This window comes from Apteryx rowi, unplaced genomic scaffold (assembly GCF_003343035.1).
Source record: "Apteryx rowi isolate R43461 unplaced genomic scaffold, aptRow1 scaffold_39, whole genome shotgun sequence".
In the NCBI taxonomy this organism is placed as follows: Eukaryota; Metazoa; Chordata; class Aves; order Apterygiformes; family Apterygidae; genus Apteryx; species Apteryx rowi.
Window position 1 is genome coordinate 3,832,633 of NW_020450418.1, and position 20,989 is coordinate 3,853,621.

The 20,989-nt window shown below is 40.3% G+C and overlaps 1 protein-coding gene across 10 annotated transcripts in view; it reads right to left on the reverse strand.

Moving 5' to 3' along the window:
- Nucleotides 1-20,989, reverse strand: part of PATJ (PATJ, crumbs cell polarity complex component) — a 160,577-nt gene that overhangs the window by 41,427 nt on the left and 98,161 nt on the right. For 8 of the 10 annotated variants that reach the window (XM_026074452.1, XM_026074451.1, XM_026074458.1 and 5 more), the window contains 3 exons: nt 12,877-12,968; nt 2,804-2,876; nt 2,499-2,516 (listed from right to left, as the gene is read on the reverse strand). In XM_026074452.1, the coding sequence (XP_025930237.1) occupies nt 2,499-2,516; nt 2,804-2,876; nt 12,877-12,968 (183 nt within the window). The remainder of the gene's footprint in view (nt 1-2,498; nt 2,517-2,803; nt 2,877-12,876; nt 12,969-20,989) is intronic. The other 2 variants (XM_026074455.1, XM_026074453.1) reach the window with 1 other exon arrangement.

Here is a 20,989-nt window from a genome sequence, read left to right on the forward strand (position 1 = left end):
GTGCTAACAGGTAGGAGCAGATCTGGGCCAACTTTCAAGGTGGACTAATTCCTGCGAACTGTGACAACCGAACCCGAGTGGGTTGGTACCAGCAGGACTGAGTGCTCTTCCCCTGGAGCAATAGCTAAGGCCTGGTTAGAGCCAGGTTACAGCCCATGGCCACCAAGCCGGGCAGGCTTACGCCAGCACCGGAGCACGAGCCTCAGCTTCAAGTGTAAATGCAGCTACAAGATTCAAGCACTTCTGCACATTACTGTGAGAATACTGCAAACAACATGCAAGGACAACTACTGGAGAACCAACAAATGAAACAAGTAAGCTGAAAGACAAGTATTTTCTATAACAGGTGCTACAGAGCTTCCTTGTGCCCAAGGTCTGGCTTTGAACAGGTCCACCACGCCTATGCCACTGCTGCAGGAGGAGATTATGACCCAGGGGGAATCAAGCCTTTCTCTTTCTGTACAGGAATCCCAACAAGAACGGCCCCTAAAACATAAAATAGCCCCATACTAAACAGAAAAGCTTGTCTGCTCAGGATTTTCTGGTATTTTCTCTACATAATAACTAGGACATACTTAAGAAGCGTATGTTTGCAAGAAAAATGGTTTCCTTCCCATATCAACAATCAACGTTAAGATAGGAAAAAAGCATATTTTCAGGGAAGTGGCTGAGTTAGAATTTAAAACCTTTGATCTAAATCTGGAGCTTTCTCTCTTGCAAAGCAAAATGGACTTTCTATGACACCAAATTTCAAGATCTTCACTTCCAGAAATGAACTGGGAAATGAAATGGGAATTATGCAATCGGTGTCCCAATCACCATCTGAGGAGACCAACTACTTCTCTTTTCTGGAGAAGGTTCACGCTGTTCAGTACTGCAACAGAGTGCTGCGCTCCATTAATGAGACACATTATGGAAGAGGCAGCTTTCTGATCGCTGAAACTTCCCGAAAACAGAGCTTTTAGACTAATGAATTACATACTCTGTTTTTGGTGCTTTGCCATAGTATTACACCAAATTGTAGTCCCATTCTGTCCAACAGCTCTGTGTAACAAAACAAGACTTGTCTCTGTTTTACGGAATATTTACTGTTTAGCATTTTCCATATTAAAATAACTTAATCAAGATAAAGACTTAAGCTGAAGAAAATTAACATAACAGCATATGGTAATTACAGCACCCTAACATTCTGTTAAATTAGCTGGCTATTTTTTATGATCTGACACCTTTCATGTATAGTGTAAGTAATACACATTAAGTATTTATTCAATTTTTCAGGATATAAGGCACAGTCAGTATTTTTTTTTTAAAAGATGTGAACAGTTGGCAAAGGAAAAGCTATTTCAATTTCTATGCGCTGATGGTATCGTTTGGTTACATTCATTTTACAGGTTAAGACCAAAAAAAAAAAAAAAGAAGATAACTAGAAGTCAAAACCTGCATTTGCTCAAGAAACAGACAGAGCACAAATGGTGAGAGCTTTCCACTACCCTGTGAAGCTCAACCGACGAGTGACTACCTTGCAAGGCAAAGGCAGCCCATGAGACTGAAGTCTGTTTTCTGCGTGCCGGGAGATTGCAACTACAGGCAGTCGACCACAGAACAGAACACGACTAACTAAAGCTTTGCGGCACATTGTGAAGACACAAATACTAAACAAAGTTGGGAAGAAAAGTAGGGATTAAAGCATCAAAGATTGAACTTGGGCTGTGTAAATCATAGAGTGAGTTGAACCGAGCAGCAGCAGCTTCCCCTTGGAATATGTTGCTTTTATGGGGGGAGAAAAAAAAGCCACAGCTGTATCTAAAAATTACTTGGAATCAAGCACTGCACAGCGCAAGTCTTGAATGCAGCTATAGCTGTATAGGAATAGCCATCAACGTTAAAGCGCTAGCGAGCATGCCACCAGGAGATTCACCCAGCATTACCTACAGGAGCACAGTGTTGTGGGATAACAGTAATGCTTACTGAAATATCAGGAGTCTAACGCCCCTGAATTTATCAATTCAAGGCAAGCCTAAACCCCAACTGAATTATAAAACATGTTTTGCTTTATTAGCTCAAATAGAAATAGAATTAAAAAGCAACAGCCAAGCTAACCATGTGCTTTATCTAGAAAATTTCGTTACACTATATCGGGATGTCAGAATAACAACAACGTGGTGACACTGCAGGGATTCATGATGCACAAGAGAGCAATCAGGCGACACTGGAGCTGAGACAGCAACTGCAACAACATCCCCACACCGAGGAAGCTTTTGTGTTGGATGACTGTCTACTGCAATACTGTGCACGAGAGCTCCTTGCCTAAACAGCTCTCATCTGCTCCTGGGGCACGGGGCTAAGCTGCTGGTCCCCCTAATTCTTTCTTATGGACGCAGAGAGGAAGATAATCTTGCCCTGGGGAGCTGGAATGGACAAGGCGTGAGCCTTCCCCTGAAAAATGCTCATTTCTGTTCTGTAGGAAGATATCCACATTCCAGGCAAAAGATCCTCACCTCAACTACTCCAACCACCTGAAAATGAAACAGGTTTTCATTCAGAGACTTGTTTTCCCCCTGTATGGCAATAAACACTTTAATGCCTGCCACTTAGTACCATGCCAACTTTCAGTAATGATGAGAACAATAAAAAAAAGAGATGGGGGGAAACACACCTATTGGGTCAAGTTGCTACCCAAAGCATTTTATGATTCAGGGTTTAATTAGACAAGGTGCTTGAATTTATAATGAACTGCTAATTATGATTAATCTATCTAATTTAGCAAACCCTAATTAAAAAAAAAAAAAAACACCAACCTTACCTCAACAGAAGAGTGAGAGCTGGAAGGTAATGGGAAAGGAGTAACAGCCATCTGATTGACTGCATCTTCATTTCTGTAAAACAAAAAGCAAAATTTTACACACTAAACCATAATGGCCAAACTTTTCTTTTGAGTTGTTTTTGCCCATTAAGAAAATACTATTACCAGGGTAAAAATAAACTGTTTCTTACCAAAAGTATGAGCTTAGAAAAGTGCTTCATTTTTGCTAGTGTTCTTTGCTACTAAACAGATTATATCACTTCTTGGGACCACAGTAGTTTCCTCTGGGAAACACTAATATTGTATACTTTGGAAATCTAATTTAGTGTGGATTGTCAGAGGATGAATTTGGAGCTTATGTCCCTATACATCAACAGGGTGAARAAAGCGTCCCAGGAGGAACAATTCAGGACACCCGTGCTAAATACAGAAGGTAGATACAGGCGATGCCCACCATTATGTCCAAAATATGTTTGAATAAGTGGACAATTAAAGGAATAAAACATAGGAAGTTAAAACACATTTTTTAGAATTATATACGTATTTCATTTTCTTCTAATATTACATATTTTGAAGTTTCTTCAGAAAGGAAGTCCTTCAAGTCTAACATTTAAGAAAGTAATATTAAAACTGGCTTTTAAATCACTCAGCTTAGTCATCTTTATAGTCACAGCTGCCACATCATGCAACCTTTACGGAGGTCTGCAGTAAAGCGGGGGTCTTGGCTCCACTGCTCCTGCTGGAAGGTGTTGCAAGACCTCTGTGCGCTAATACTTAGGTAGCTTCCTCTAATATTGTCTACGTTCATTAATAGCTTCTTTATACTTGTCTAACGTACACATTGCTGAAACATGTATTAGAATAGATGTACTACCTGTTTTACCAAAATAGCTTGCTTTTTCTTTTTTGTTTATATTTCTTGGGGTCTTCTCTAAAAGACCCAATATAAAAACTTGGAAGAATTTTTAGAAAACGTAGGAAGAAAAAAGAGTGATGAACATCAATTCCCCCTATGTATAAACTCAGTATTTTTTAAAGATGCTTACTAGGTATGGCATCTTCTTCCTTCCTCTTTAACGTGCATTCCCAAGCAAGTTTCTAATTACTTTGTAACAAACTTTCAAAGGCTTTTTTTTTTTTTTTTAATTATTAAATACCATTCTGCCTTGCTAATGTTTTTTATTCAAATGCCATTTACAGTTATTTGGCTTGTGAAATTAGCTCTGCATTTTTTGGCCTTTATAAAATCAAACTAAGTAAAATATGACTTATGTAATATTGTTGCAATGTATGAGATACGAAAGAGACTCCAAATTTTGCATCGAAAACTGTATTAACACACCTTTTTATTTCTTGGGCAAGCTACTATCACAGAACACAGAGGCCAGGAATATGATGCAAACCCCAGTTTGCTAAAGATTCAGTAATGCCACCYGGCCTCTGCTCACCCAAAGAAGCGGGAGGAGGAAGCGATAATGCTGCCACTTTGTGAAAGCAGAGCTTGAGATGAAAGGACCTGACTTCTCACGCAAGGGGTCTGCTGGGTTTGATTTTTGGTCCCACCTATCTTTCAGGTTACTTTACCATAAGCACTTTTTCCCCCCCCTCTTTAATTTTTGGAATAAAATATTAGACTAGTATGTGTTTAAAAGCACTTAATGGAAATGTCTGGAAGAAAAAAGTCTTATTCTAACTCTGAAGAGTTAAACGCATGAAGCTAGTATATCCTGATCACTGAAAGACAACACTATAAATCAATAGCTCTCAGCAGAGCAGAGGATGGGAAATTAAATCACAGGCATTTGAAGTGATAAATCCTGCATGTAAAGGCTGGGGAATTCATTTACTTATCTTCAACCAAACAGCCATACAGTTCAAACAAACCGATCATTGCTGTGCTTGCTCTCAGCCTCTCCTCTTGGCCCTGCTCAAAGCCTTGCAACAGCCAGGAACAACGCTAAGATCAGAGCTACCGTGGCCAGCGATACAGAAACACGCTTGCAGAGGGCCAGGAAGAAATCTAAGAAGATTTCAGAGAATCAAACACACGTGTTTCATCTGCACTTCACAATTCAAGCGCATCTCATTTTACGGTGTAAAACGTTATAGGCAAGGACACTTTTCTTCCTCTTTTATCTTCATGAGATACCGATCTCATGTTGCTTTCTGACCTGTAAGAATAAGCCAGCAAATCTAAGGTGTCCAAGAGACCTAGCAACTTTTGGCCAACTACAGAGATTTTTCTGACAAGGCTCTACACGAAGTACAAACCTCATGAAAACGGACAACGCTTCTGCAGCTTCCCATGCAGGCTGCATAACTTGCAGGTAGGAGCAAACTTGAAAATAACAAGGCGTGTATAAACCTTTGTAAGAAATATCTTTCTAAAAACTGCCACTCCTAGGCTTCGCCATCTGCATTACAAAGTGCAACGTACCTAATTATTTACACTAGGTTCTACTGTGTATATACACACACAATGGTTTTCCCCATCATCAGGCTAACGTTTTTATGCAGTTTTAAATGGAGGGACATTTTTATTCTGTACAATAAAAACTTACAGTCATGCCCCAGGAAAAAAGCCCCCCCAAAATAAATAAATAAATAAATAAATAAATAAACCCCCCAAACCACAAGGTTACAAAATGCCACAACTTGTAATCTCCCCCTGCTTGGACTCATACATATTTAAATACTTCAATGCTGCTTCAAAGGGGCCTGCTTCAAAGCAGTATCAAAGCGGGAACATATTTTAAAGTGACAGATCTAATAATAAATTGCTCTTTTTGCTCTCCACTTCTACAAGTGTCGTCGACTAAAACATTAATTTATTTACAATGAAAAGAACCAGCTTAGAAGTCTGAACATATTCAAATTAGAGTGACCGCAAAYGAACATTCAATATGTTTGCCAATAGCTGCTACACCATAACCTCCGAGAAAGCTGCTCTCAGTTGCCAGTGTTCGATATCGCTCGCAGCTGTGTGYCCGAACCCTTCGGAGCCAGGACACAGCGGCAGGCTTGCAAGGCCGAAGCAGCGCACAGCGCAATTTGTGCAGCGGGCAGTGCCGACGCTGCCCCTCTGCTGCTCTGCAAAAGCGGTAAGYGCGCGCTGCTCTTGGTCCAGCTCTCCTGCCAGTCTACACCACAACTGGGACGGCAGTCCACCGCCCTGCTGAGCTCACGTACAAGAGAGCTGTTCGTGTTTCATCAGCTACGTACAAACCCAGCAGGGATTTACTCACTTGGAGGCAGTGGGTCCTCCCGCAAATACTTTCATTGCTTGTGACCTCTCAGGATGAATTTCTAAGGGAAAATGGGTGTGAGATCTGGTTGGCGATGTTGGTTGTACCGACATGAGTAAATGGAGCTCAATCCTGAGGAAACAAGAAACTTTCCTCATTGCAAAGGGAAACAGGGAGCAAGAGCAAAGCAATAAATGCCTACGTGGCAGAGACCCTCTCAAGTTTAGAAAAGCTCATACGATCTCAGATTTATTTGCTTAAATTGCTGTACTTCACTACATTTGTCTTCCTTTCTACTCTAAACAGAACCTCTGGACATTCCCCTCCCTTTATCACYGACTGGAGAGAGAAAACTTCTGCAAGTTTTGCTCCAGCCAACAACCTCCAGTGACAGGGAAACTTGCAGCAGTATTGCTATTACTGACTAATAATCAACTCGCACAAACACGCGGCACAAAAAAGCCTGCAGAGATCACTATGCAAATATAAATCTCAAGGGATTTCTCATTCCGCATGGTCTGCAAGTGAGCCTGAAGGGCGGGTGAAGGTGTCTGCTGCAAGGCTTCAGCTGACTTTGCCCTGCACATGCTGCGCTGCACTTCCCCGAAAGCTGTCCGGAGCACTTTGGGGAAATCTCACGCACTGCTGTCGTGTGAAACACGTCCAGCTCTGAAGCATTTCAGAAAGTTATCTTTCCAAAGATGCTAACCAGAAGACACTGCCTCAGCCAAATTCAGGTATTTTACTTGCTCAACCGCCTCTTATATTTGTAATTCTTTCTTTCAGGTTTCCTGCCTTCCTTCAAGGACTTTTTCTGTTTTCCACTTTAATTACCCCTAAGTCTCTCAGGTTTGTGATGGTTATAGCTGCCACTATCATGTAACACTAAGCAAATAAAATTCTTGTTGAGCATATGAATGAGATTGATCTTGCCTAACTTCACCTGTCTAACACTGAGCATCTCGGCTAAGACAGTCTCCAAACTTCCTCTATAGCCAGTACAAAAACAAGACAACTGCAAAGGGCAATTCACCCCAGCACCTAAGTGACCTAATTTAGTGTGGGATGAACTGAACCGCCCTATGGAGGTTCCTGCCAGCTGTTCACTGATCACAGAAAAAGACTAGATAATGTCTAGATGGTTAAGGTAAGGGAGACGGACCTCCTGTCAAGCTATCTGCAACTACACAATTCATCAACCCAAAAAAGATCATTTTGCAACAGCTTTGCAGGGGTCTGTGGCTGCTCTTTGGGAATATAAAATACATCAAGAATCAGGAGCAAAAACCGATACCTCGCGTGCAGTTGCATGATATTTTAGTTAGAACAGACTTCAAGAGCAAGGAACTGAACAATGTTTGCCCCGTAACCTTACGACTCCCAAGGATTTTGGCTGTTTACCAGGCTGCACAAAGCCCTGCAGATTATTGACAAACCCACGTTGTCCACTTCCTGCGTTTTCAGCAAGGAAAAAAAAAAGTCAGGCCAAGATTTCCTATTTTCTCATCTTTGTTTTCCTATAAAAGCTTATTTGGAGAAGAAGAGCTGCAGGAAAGATGAACATTGGAAAGGCACACAGAATTTTTGCTTCAGATGGGTCAAGACAAGACCTTTGTATTGTACATCACCTGGRAAAATCTTTCCTGCTAACAGCAGGAACAGTCTTGTTCTTCACTTCCCCTCCACTCACCGTTAACTATATAAGAACCAAATGAATACACAGACTTTAAATATGTAATTTAATGTTCACTTAACCTGCACTTTAGGTCATGAAAGGTTTGAGAGAGACCAATTACTTAACTTCCTCGACCGTGGACTTGTTCACACATATGTACTGCAGTAAGGAAACAGCTCTGCAGAAAACAGGAAAAGAATTTCCAGCTTGTATATAAAGTGGCTGGCCAGAGCTTATTTTCAAAGCTTTCCCACATGAAAGAACCCAGTCAAAGCAACTGAAAAAGAGAGCTTATGCTATTAAAACACAACCAATTAGGCAATCTAGAATGAATTTAAAGCAAAAATTATTTCCAAAGCATGAAAATGTCTCGATTCCTGGTATACAACAAGATTACTTACAGAGGCTCTAAAAGTAGAGTGACAATTCAGTGAAAAAGTCATAGCAACGTTAAACAGCACTGTGAATTTTCTCCTTTCACTGTGAACTAGCCCAATCTTCTAGCCACTGTCCTCACTTTACCCATCCTCGGACAAAACGCAACGATCTCTCCTCTGCATGTCACCATAAATAACAAGTGATTGGTCTTTACAATTACACCTAGAAATGGAGGGAGGGCTAAAGTGACCGAGAATTGTGGACTTCACTCAGAATCTACAATTCCATCATCACAAGCAGTGATAAAGTAACTTAATGACTGCAGTGTGGGAAAATGACTGGACAGTTAACAGATGGTACTTAAATGGGCAAAATCCTACAGTATTTTATTCTTAGAGCATTTCTCATGTTTCAAGACAGTATAAGACATCATTTTCTTTTAAGAGAAAAAAAGTATACCAAAGAATGAATCACAGGACTGAACTCAGTTTGAAATGGTTCGAAATCAATCATGTTCACTTTGATGCAAGCATTCAAACCATATTTCCTCTGCTTATTATACCAACACTGAAGCACCAAAATAGATTAAAGGCAGTTAACTGAGCATGGACAAAGCACCAAATTTGCTGAATCATAAAATTCTTACTCTAAAAGAGTACTCTGATCTAACCTGGATTTCCTACTACAAATGTGAAATCTAATTACATTGTTTTATTATGCATCTTGAAAGGATGAACTTATAATGCATGCACAAATAGTACACTGGGTATGAAAACCGTTCTATTTTGGGAACTAGGGCATAGAGACTCCTGCAAGGAACAAGCCCCTTTCTCAGATTCCTGCCTGGCCAATTTCCAGTATCGGAGACTCACACCAAGAATTTCAATAGGAGACTAAGGCTTTTACATATCCTATTCCCACTGACTTCCACTAGTATTAATGTGTTACGCGCCTCTGAAAATTGCAGCCAAATTATTATTATTTATTTCTGGCACTTGGAAACCAAGAAGACAACCTGCATTTGCCACAGTAGCTTGGAAGCTAGTGTAGCAGCTCTAAGACTCCCAGGCCAGATAAAATGTTACCGAACACTAGTCAAAGGAAGCACTTGGATAGAGCCGGTTCTTCTCAGGAAAACCACACAGTGCCTGGGTGATCGTTTTGCTTGTTTGCTCAGTTGTGTGAGCAGGCTGAATACCTCCAAATTTGTTACTGCAGAGCGCTACAAAACACACGATGCACTGAATGGGGGGGGGGGGGTGATGACACTGTAACTGCAAACCTTTTACATGCTATTACAAGCTTATGTAACTAATGAGACCGCCGGGAAACAGGCCTGCATTCAGACCTATATTTTGGAACCTGGCCAAAATCAACTGTTTTAAATAACCACTGTCAATTTAATGGTGGAAGAGATGCTCATAAGCCAGAGGGAGAAGCCTTCAAGTATAAAGGGACATCTATGGTTCTCACGGCACTTACTGCACTATGTCTCACCAGCAAAAATTTCAGGAAAGGGTGGGAATGCAATTGTAACACTACCTGGATATAAAAAAAAAAAAAAAAAAAAAAAAAAAGCATGAACAGATTTTTATAGAGCAGGTTTTGAGTTAGGATATAAGGAAAAATCAGAAGGCTGATGACACCTTTTATTTTTTCTATTTTTTTTACCTAGGAAAAAAAAGTTCAGGCCCAACCAACACCAAATTATTTAATGATAGAAATTACAGAACTAGTTCTCACAGAAAGGCTTGAATTTCTGGGCTTTTTTTTTTTTTTTGTAACTGCTTAAAGAGTTTATGGAAATATCCCCCTGCCCTGAAAATGAACTGAAACAGCAGAAATAGGAAAATCTTGATGCCGTTTCCTGCTTCATAGTGAAGAAGAGGCATGCTTACCATTGAGCCTCTGGATATCAGAGAGAGTACTTTGCAGTAATAAAACAGTCCAAGAGGTGCACCAGTTTTGTTTTTATGTCCCACCTGGATCAGCTCAGGATTTTTTTAGATTGGAGAATAATTTGTTTCCGGAAAACTATAGCCTACTCAGGTCTTCCACTGCTGAAATCAGAATCTGAACATTTTCATGCACATGAAGACCGATTCCAGTTCCCTCCCAATTCCAGCAGTATATCGGATTTTGCTGTAGTGAGCTGAGGCCACTCCTTACTGGGTGGCTCCTGCGTGGGTTTTGGCTACGTTATGCTGCGGTTCTTCGGCCTGTAAAAAACTCCTTTCCCTCAGGTCAACTTTTCAGGAGAAATTTAGGTCAACTTTCTGGCCAACAGGTCAACTTTTTGGAGATGAAGGCAACAGTCTGCAGTTGCAATAAAATGATTTATTACATTTTCCCTTTGGTATGAGCTTTTCTCCTTAACAATATAAAAGGAAGCTACACTGGTAACAGCGTTCAGGAGGAGGAAAACATTTTTTCTTTTGCAACTAGCCCCTCCTCGTTTTCAAAGCAGAGCAAATGTAACGGTATCCTGCTCTTTCCACACCATTAGAGCGGAGAGGAAGATATTTGAAATCAGCCAAGCAGCAAAGCTACCAGGAGAGCTCACAGTCTGCTGCACTCAGCACTTTGTTCTCAGCTGGAAAAGCTATTGCACATGCACATAGGGAAGACGGATGAAGATCCAAGACGCCTGTTACTCTTCCTATTCAGCTGGGCTGGCACCATAATGCGTTAAGCAGTGGCATTTCAATATCTCCATTTTATAGCATAGTTTTAAAATAAACTGTTCAATAAAGCAAGCATGGAAGTTCTCCTACCAAACTATATCGCTGACAAGACTTCTGGGACTGGCACAGTCTCTCAGTTCATGTTTTCAGTCAATCACATCCACCGATTTTGAGGTCTAAGTTTTAGGAAGTTGAAGCACCAAGATAGAATAGGCTCATGGAAAACGTTTTGTACGAGAAAGGAAAAATATTGTCCTTTCTCCTTAAAATTCACCTGTAAGACCCATGGCCTAAAAACGTATTGGTGAAATTTTGAAACACCTCTTCTACTACGAGCAGCTTTTCCTGTGTTGCAGCCAGTGCTCTAGTTACTCATGACATTCTCCCAGCGGAGAGCACTGCTTCCCATCGCTATTGCACGGCTGCTCAGGTCAGGAGAAGAGACCCATCAGCTGTCAGTGTGCTCTAACGGATGGCAAGGAGCAGTGACAAGACGAATGTTCTTTGGAAATCTGAAGACATAAGTTTATAACCTGAACAGCAGCATTCAAAAAGTGATTTTTTTTTAATTTTCTTTTTTTTTTAGCCCTAGAGACAGTGCCGAGACTTATCCAACGGCTACAGTATTTCTCCCTGTTAATGAGGATCATTATGACAGCTTCTTGCCTTCCAAACTACTTATTCACAGACAATCTGAAAAACGGAAATTATGGGTAAGAACTTACGTGGCCTTTGTACTTAAATACGATACAAAACACCCTGGGGATTTCCACATCCAAGGGGAACCATGCGTTAGGTAGCACCCTTCGTCGCAGCTCTGCTGCGCAGCAGGGCAGGTCCACGAGGAGCTGCCCCGCAGCACTAATCTGGGCTCGGGCTTCAGTTTCATACGTTCGACTTTTGCCTCTGGAGCTTTCATACCAGACACATTTTCCACATGCAATTAAGTAATGGTGAGTGAGTTGTTGTACATGACATTTAATTTTCAATAGCTAGGGAAAGTAACACAGGAGCTGCAGGCAAGATCATTAATCTCCTCTGGATCCTCTGTGCTGCCAAGTATAGCAACTCATTCTTCATTGCGCTAATGCTGCTCTTCCATCATTTCTGTGTTTGCTGTACCAGACAGAGCCATGCCAGTAAATGTATACATTTATATGCATTCACCCCCCAATTATTACATGCTCACAGGCTGTGCATGAGCAAAGGATACCAAACTGTATACAGTATGATGTATATGTTGATGAGAAGATCACAATATACACTGGCACGGGGATAAATGCCCAACAGAAGTCAGAGCAGATATAGATGCATTCATGAAACTCCAAAGTACTAAAGCATATATGAACTCTGGAAAAGAGACAGCTTCTTCCCAGACTCCCTGCCCAGGGTCATAACAGTAACATTTTCTGAACTACAGACTGGAGGGGACACATGGAGGGGTGTCACAGACCGAGAGGAAAAAGTTTCATGCTTGGAGTAAAAGAAAGTCCACATGTAATTCTTATGTAGCTGAAAGATTATACAGGTCTTAGTGTATTCCCTCCTACACACAGCCACTGCAGGGCTCCTTGTCAAAAGCAGGTTTCCCCTCTGTACAAACAAGCCCTAGCCCACCTTTTAAATCCCAAGGGAATTCCCAAGCCCATCCAAAGCTATCCCTCAAATGTGTATCGAGCAGATACTCACACTTGCCCACTCTCCCCGCAACAGCTCCTCTTAGCCTGTGCACCCTTTTAGCTCCCTCTGCGTGCCGGCTTGCAGCAAGGTGCACGTCCCTTCTCCGTGCTAGCTGGGACCAACCTGCAGCATCTTAGTTAGCTTGGGGGAAAGAAGCTCTTACCAGGGTGCTCTCAAGCCTAAGAGGGACAGCTTAAGCTTCTAGCAGACACTCCAAAACAGGCATTCAATTACATTAGATCTTATTTTTAACATTATTAAGGAGAACTCTTCAATAGCTCTGAGACCGCTAGTCAAGGAAAAGGTTTGCTTCACTTCAAAGGGAACTCAGGAAGTTTAGCACTGACAAAACCAGGCCATGAATGTAATGAGCTAAAATATAAAAACACGTTTTGATGAGAACTGTCTTACCGTATGAAAACTAGCTTGACCTTTGATGGGGCAGTCTTAATTATTGCAGAAGCATTCTGGTGACTTCTTCCATACAATATCTGATTGTTTATCTGTTAAAAAAAATGACAATTTTCATGAAAATGGATTTAAAAACAGGCATGTGTTGTTTTGAATTTACACCACACAATGCAAGACTTCCAAATTTACTGTGGGCTAATGAGGTAAGACTCAAAGAAAATGCAGGGCATAAAAGGTAAGTCACATTCCTTTTGAGAAGTTGTACATTACAATAAGAGCATTTTGCTAGCACAGCTGTGCTCTAGAGAGACATCACCCATGATAAGCGCATAGGAGGAAACAGGCACTACGGCCCCCCTCAGTACTCAGCTCCGTCCTAGACTCCAAAGCTATTTCCCTTCCATCAGTCAACACCAGGAGGAGGACAGGGAGTAGCCTGGAATTCAGACACAACAATTCAACACTAAATTAGTTTTCTTATCATCCCTTTCAAAAGAATAATGATCTGATTTTAAGAACACGCTTCTTCTCATCCTGATTCCAAAATGCACCATAAAATTGCAGCCTTAGAACTGATTTTAAAATACTACGTTTTTAACATCTTAGGCACTAATTTATCAAAGAATAAATGCTGCATTAATAACCAAGCATTCCAAGTTTTATTTTAGACCAATACAAAATAGGAGCCAACACAGAGATAATTTAGTCTTGCTAATAACCCATAAATGAGAGAAGTCTTTTAGTGTCCTTCGTAGATCCATTACCAGAAATAAAACGAAAGTTAAAGTTTTGTTTCTAGATTATTTGAGGATAACTTGATCTGCAAAGAATCATATAAATAGGACAACAGCAAAGACAGACTCTCCTATACCTTACCTATAGGCAACTAGCAGTTTAGGAATAGTTGCTCTAAGGACTGTGCTGATTCCTCATTTCCACTGATAGAAACCAAACCGATAGCAGTGTGAGGCAGAAAGAACAATTCAAGGATATGCCACATGACTTTTGTTGTTAAGGTCCAAACACCTAATTACAGCAACAAACACAAAGTACTACTGTGGACAACTTTTCTGCATGCAAACAAATGCTGTAGTTTTCTCAGGGAAATAGCATGGCTCTAAAGGTAGGTGCTTCAGGACTTCTCTTTCTTCAGGAACCTGATGTCCTTTCCCAGTTTGAGTTAAATGAGATGCCTACTGTTTCTCAGTGTCATGCTCAGCCAGTGAGTTCAACACGGGCAATAGCTGTCTAAATATCTAAGATGACTACAGTAGTTATTTTCAAGCCAGCCAGACATACAATCAGTGTCAGAGCACCAAACAAACCTGCAGCAGAAAACAGTAACATTAAAAACATTTCATTCATTTCACGAGCAAGCCTGGCATTCAGCAGTACACCCCAGTGGGAGTGCAGAGGTAATACCATGTTTAGTGCTCTGCACCTTGGCACCAGGAATGAACAGCGAAATCAGGGGAGCGTATGGGACAAGCCACCAAACTGACTGAAGGGATAAAGACCAAGTTATGAAGAAAGATGAGAAGAGAGGTACATCGATATCCTTGCTGTGTGACAGGGAGGGAGTTGTGGTGACACAGTAAATGCCGACTGGTACTTTGGAGCTACGCAAGACTTCCTTACGACGGCAAATGGAGGAGGACTGATGCAGAGAACGATATATTGGTTGAGGTACTACAGTGGATGGCAGGGACTCGGGTTTAACACCCTGCTCCACCACAGACCACCTGCAACATCCTGCCTTTCTTCTGCTTCAGCTCCCCTTCTTCAATGCCTCCTGCCTCAGACGTATCCTAACAGGATGCCTACCTTTCGGGTCAAGCATTGCTCAAACTGCAACCATGAACACTGTCTGCAGAACATAATGTAAATGTGAACACCACAACAAATTTCAAAGCTGGGAAAAGCTGAGCTGAGTCATGAAAAAAAAACAAAAAAACCCTACATCAAGGAGACTGAAAAAACCCTTGAGCAGTCTTAGTTCTACCCTGCTGATTTCTAGACTTAAAGCTAAGCTGAAGCAAAGGCAGTCACTCAAAAAGGTAGTCAAGGAAAGCATCCTTCACTGAGAGTAGGGAACAGGACTACCAGATCTATTTTTCTTCAATTTCTATAATTCAGACTGGAATAAGCATCAAGCTAAAAATGTTCTGTGGAAGAACAGTTATTTACCCAACACTCTAAACACCTGAGCTGGCTTTGGTGTTTGCTACCAAAACCAAAGCAAGGTATTTCTTTACAAGAGCAGTCATGAACAGTTACTCTGTTCCAGGTAAAAATGAAAACTAAATGTGAACATGGGAACTCATGCAAGGCTGTATTTAATATTTTTGGGTTTTTTTTTTGCCCCCAAAAGAAGGCAAATCTTTGAAGTTTAAGAAAAAGAAATTAAATAGTATTTGGAGTTATAATGTTAGTTCAGGTTCACGGTTCATTTAATCCAATGTCTTCCTTCTAAGCAAGCATCAGATGTTTCCAAGTATGCAGAATAATCTGCTATTTAACTCTGTCAAAATTCTTACTCTGAGCCTCCTAAGTAGATTAATGCACCTCTCTGGAGTTTGAGTGTTTGCACACCCTTCCAAAGGGAGCAGCCAAAATCATTTTAATACTTCATACTTTTCTCCCACTCTTCGTTTACAACTTAATATTTACATTCACATTTGGTATACCAACTCTAATTTATAAAACAATAAGGATAACAAAGCAGAGGAACAATTTACTAACGATTATAGAACAACTTTTCATTCATTATTCATGGAAATGTTTATATCAGATTTTGGTTTTGTTTTCCTGGAAGATTTTTTGTCACTCAAACAGGAAATAATTGACCAAAAGTCTTACAGTCTTGTGTGATATTGTCAGTGCATTCGATCATAGCTCTTTGCACAGCTGGCAAGGTACTGTGAGAGGCAACATCCTAGACCACACTTTGCTAACCAAAGTCAAGCTTAAAAATACAGCAGCAGAAGTGAATACCAAGCTGCATTGTGGGTTCAAAGTAGACTCCTAATATTCAGTGAGTTTGTTGACGTAATTTCTCTCAGTTTAAAAACAAATTATTCCCTGTGAATACTGTATGTTTTACAAATTGTTTGGAGTTAGTTAAACTACCATCAATTTTTCCAAACAGCAGACTTTTCAGATTAGAATTTATAGTCTTTACACTGGCTAAATTAATCCTGTTCAGTAGATGTATCAAACAGTCCAAAATTTAATTAGCTATGAGCAGGGTCTGTAAGTTCTAATTATTTAATTATACAAAAATGAAAGAGTAATCAAAGTAATATATCTCCACAAGGTTTTGGACTGTCTCACATAAGTTATTACAGACAGTATTAATTTTTCTTTTTTAAAAAAAGGTCACTTTCTTTTGCAAAGTAAATTGATGTTGCATTGGCTTCAGATGAGTGACGAGTGAAGCACAAAAGCTTACTAAAAAAAAAAAAAGGAGAACATCTAGGATTTCATAAGCAACACCACTTCAAATCTCTCAATTTAAATACAGGATAACGTCAGATTAACCAAATGAGTATTCTGGGAGTCAAAACCTACAAATCTGTGCTTTATTTTTCCCATTAAAGATTCGTCAAATTTTTTTTCCCCCTTCTCTAAAAGAAGTGGATTCTTTAAATGCATTTTTACATAACTTCTTGGAAAGATAGCAGAGCACAGAGAAAGGAAAAAACCTGCCACAGATATGAGGCCAGGCCAGCACACACAAGGTTTAATGCTGGATCCTTAATATAACTCTACAGTGTTTTGTGGCTCATTTTAGCACATATCCCAAATTTACTATTGCCCGCACCTAAAAAATTTTTGTTTTACAGTTTCATACACTAAAGCAGCAGGAAAGCACAAATGCACTGACATGCAAACTTTTAAATTAAGAGAAAAAAAACCCTGAAAGGATTGTTTGCTTCTCAAACTTTAATTTGCAGAAGAGAAAAATTAGATATGGATATTAAAAAGAGGAGTTTTGTTTTTACTATGTGGCAGTAATAGAAAACCATGAAATTAATAGTATCTGATTTTTATAAAATCAAGTCAAATGATACCACAAAACCAATAAAAAACCTGACACAACAGATTAGCTTTCTGTAATTATTTCTTTGTAACAATGCATTAGGTTCCCTCTAACCACAGGAATTGTAACATTTTGAGATTTAACCAGATTCTATGAAACAATGGGAAAAGTTTCAAAAATTTTTCATAAGTCAAATTATATAAACTGAAAATCCATAAAACACACACAAAAAACCCTCAGCGAATAAATATGAGAAAAACAGTGGAAAGAAAAAATAATCAGTTAGAATGTGAATACTTCTTTCCTCACCCAATTTCTTACCCAGCACATGTTCAAACACGTGCACCTCAAGAGACCAACAGACCATAAATTCCATAAAGACCGAAAATTCCCTGCCCTGCATTGCAATTTGGCTTTGCCCCATTGACTAGGCAGCAACTAATCCCTGTTCTTTCCTACATAGAGAACGGAAAGAAAAAGAAGGGCAAGAGAGCAAACTGCAGATTGCCCATGCCCTCACGAACAACAAATTTTCAGATCATAGCTTTATCTAATTTTGCAATTTAAAAATCACCACCTAACACTAACCTTAATCAATAATCTCTAAAAAGTATATGAAAAAAGTATCTGTATGCTTATATGAAAAGACCAAAAGGGCACTATCCCTCTACCTCTACCTTCAGGAAATGAATCTCAAAACAAGAAGAGAAGCAATGACTACATGCTTTAAATGGGAATTGAAAAAAAATGAAAGTCTGAATCATCCAAGATGACTTCTTTTCTCAGGCAAAAACCCTTCTCTCTTTCTATGGAAAAGTTATTATCCCTCTTGAGGGATGGTGCTACTTGCCTAATCCTAAGTAACTAACTTGAAATAAAAAATTAAAGGAAAAAAAAATCCCACAACAAATAAACTGAGAATGAAACATCAACCCCCTATATTCTAAAGCAGAAGTGATGCCATGATATTGGCTGGGTAGTTCATTTACGAAAAAAACTTGGGCAAATAACTGATATACATTCTATTATTATAGCATCACCTATATTTATTCAAGAATCTTAAAATAAAATTGCAGTAAAAAAAACACATTTAGCACAAAAGCCTCCTGATTGGGCTTTGAGGTATGACAAAAATGGCATAAAAATTAATTGCCTCTGGTGCAGCAGCCCAGAATGGACAAGAGAGAAATTCGTGCATTGATTCTCGGCTATGAAGACTGGCTTTCAGTCCTTCAGAAGTGCTGTGGCTTCCCAGTGCAGAGCAACCACGCAGCAGAAGAGCAGCTCCCTCCACCTCCTGCCCATTTGCAGCGAGGGAACCAGGGACAGGAGGAGGAGGGCAGAAGACCCTACGACCAGTAGCTGACTAGCAGAATAGGGCTCTGTACAGCTTACTTTATTAATAGGAATACAGCTGACTCTCTTACGGAGAGATAATAATACTTGGGCGGATTATTCGGTGCAAATAAAACCCACCGGAGGGACAGACCCACGCAGAGCTCCCGAGCAGCGGGGGTCACAGCACAGGTCCAGCCCCGCGGGAGCACTCTGCGGGCCAGGCTGTCCGCAGCCCGTGGCAGGACCACGTCCAAACTAATAAGACTGGAAGCAGTGCAGACACCTGCACTAACACAGCAAGAGTGCGAAGCAGCAGCACCACATATGGTTCTTCTCCACTTCGAAAAAGAACAAAAAAGCAGAACTGTGTATAATGTTAAAAATACATTCTTGTGCGCAGGGACCAAATATTGCTCCAAGCGCTTTTCTCCATGAAGAGTATGAAAGTAGGATTAAAGGACCTTCTCCCTCAAATAGCTGTTTTCTTCAGCAGCACACCCATCCAAATTACATCACAGAAGTCTTATCAAAAATTGCATGTAAGCATTATTTTTTAATGTAACTTGGATCTCACTCAGTGTATAGGCCAGACCTGCTTTAAAAATGAGCCAGCATCTTGCCCCATGTTGATTGCAGAAGCTAAAAGTGAGATGATATCTCATTAATTCAGTGACAAAAGACTTTGTGAACAAGGAGCTGAGGCTGTCTGGAAGCATCCTGCATCCTTCAACTTAATCCAATCAAACTCTGACTCAAAAGAAAATGAAGAGTTAAAATACATGTAAGGGCACCCATTCATCTTCCCCTATCAATAGCCAATGGAAATAATCTGTAAGTGCAGTAGTGCCCACCGTCTTTATGGATTCACTAGGGCAACCCGGGACAGTAGGCAGAAATGCTAGAGGCTTCCTAAGACACGAATCCCTTCTCTTGCTGCCATTCTCAAGCATCAAAACTCATGTGTAATCAAAGATGCAGATGCAAATATACTTAAAACATCCAATTATGTGATGGATGATTTGGTCTGTCTGCTTGCTGATGAGCAGATAAAAATACTGTGAAAATGGGTTAAAATGCTTATGAATTTTGAACAGCTGTGTTTTTCCTACGGAATAACTAAGTGACTACCAGGCAATGGCCAGCAGCACCAGCAAATCTAGGTGTAGTGAAGCACTACCCAAAGGAAGAGAAGTTAAGTTGCTCCATCAGTGAAGACTGTCCATCCCATGTACTGACTGAAGCAAGGATACTGCAGTGCCTTAAGACTGCACTAACAGTCTCTAATTTTATGATTTTAACTGGAGAGAACCAACCAATCTGAATTCTCTCATTTCCTAACTTCCGAGTGCTTTGAGCTTGCAGATAGCGCTCTTTTAACATACTTTATTGTAAAAGACATTGCAAGTATAACTAGTTAACCACCCTAAGCTCTGCGTCACTGCCATGGAAGTAGCATGAAATTACATTCCTGCCCCTGGTGACCAGTATACTTCACAAGTATGAGGGCTCCTAATGGTTACACTTATTGAAAAAACCTGCCAATGTCAATGCCTGTTAGTTCCATTTCAGTGCTGCTTACATGCAACACTGAAATGCTTTTAAAAAAGGCAAAACCCCAAAGCTTTGAATAATTGACCACTGGTGTGAACATGAGCTGTCTGTCCCTGACTAATGTACAACCCACTCCTTTGTAACCCAGGAGGACGTTTTGACACCGCATACATACTCCCTGGGGACCAGGCAGGACCCCACATCATTTCATGAAAGCGATGACACTTCTGACCACGAGCGACATACCTTTAATTTGACTGCAAGGGTAAACGAGAGAGGTAGTTACTAAAGTCCCTTTGACTTTCAGTTTATTTGAAGTGTGGCGTTTTTGAAATGGTGAGCACTTTTCTTCCACTGAAGAAAACAATCGTTTTGTCTCCAGCTTGACAGGGAGTTGAGTTAGGGCAACAAGAACACTTTTGAAAATGATACTCATAGCGCAGCTCCCACGTGTAAATCCCAAGCCTTGAAATATTTGTAATTAATCACAGATGGTGCATCTTTCAAGTACAGCAATACTTAACAGTAGATCAAACAACCACCACGAGGAATAACTTGGGAGATACAAGAAAACCTCAGTGAAGCCTTCTGTTTGGGAAAGTATCAATACAACGGGCTCTTTCAAGTTTGCCCTAAACTACCTGGTCCGTGATACACACAGAGGAAAACAGCACCATGGGTCCCTTCAACTGGCATACACGTGAAATTTGTCAGTTTTAATTTTTTTTTACAATTGGAATCTGGAACCAGTGAAGGAAAGAACATAAGTTTGAAGGAGGAAGTTATTTGCCTAGCAAACTTCAGTAAGGAATAGAGACCTTCAGAGCATTTATCACACTTACAAAGAAAATAATAAATTTCAGATGGTGTGATTATTATAGCAAAACAAGCCTTTCTTTTACCATGTGTATTGAAAACCTGTAATTATGCAACTGTTAGACAGTGAAAAATGTTTAGGCAATTCTGAATTCTCCCAAGGTATCCCCAGGTAGCCAAATTGCCCTTTTTCAAGTCAAGAAAATTGAGAAAATAGTTGGTGCTCTGATGCCACAGAGTTGCTGAAAGATGGAAATTTACCACCCGGGGAGAGCAGCGGGTCAGCATAAACCCACTCTTCAGGGAAAGCTTCTCTGGAACGGCAAGATCCCCAGGGATGGCTGATTTTTCAAACCTTTGAAGCAA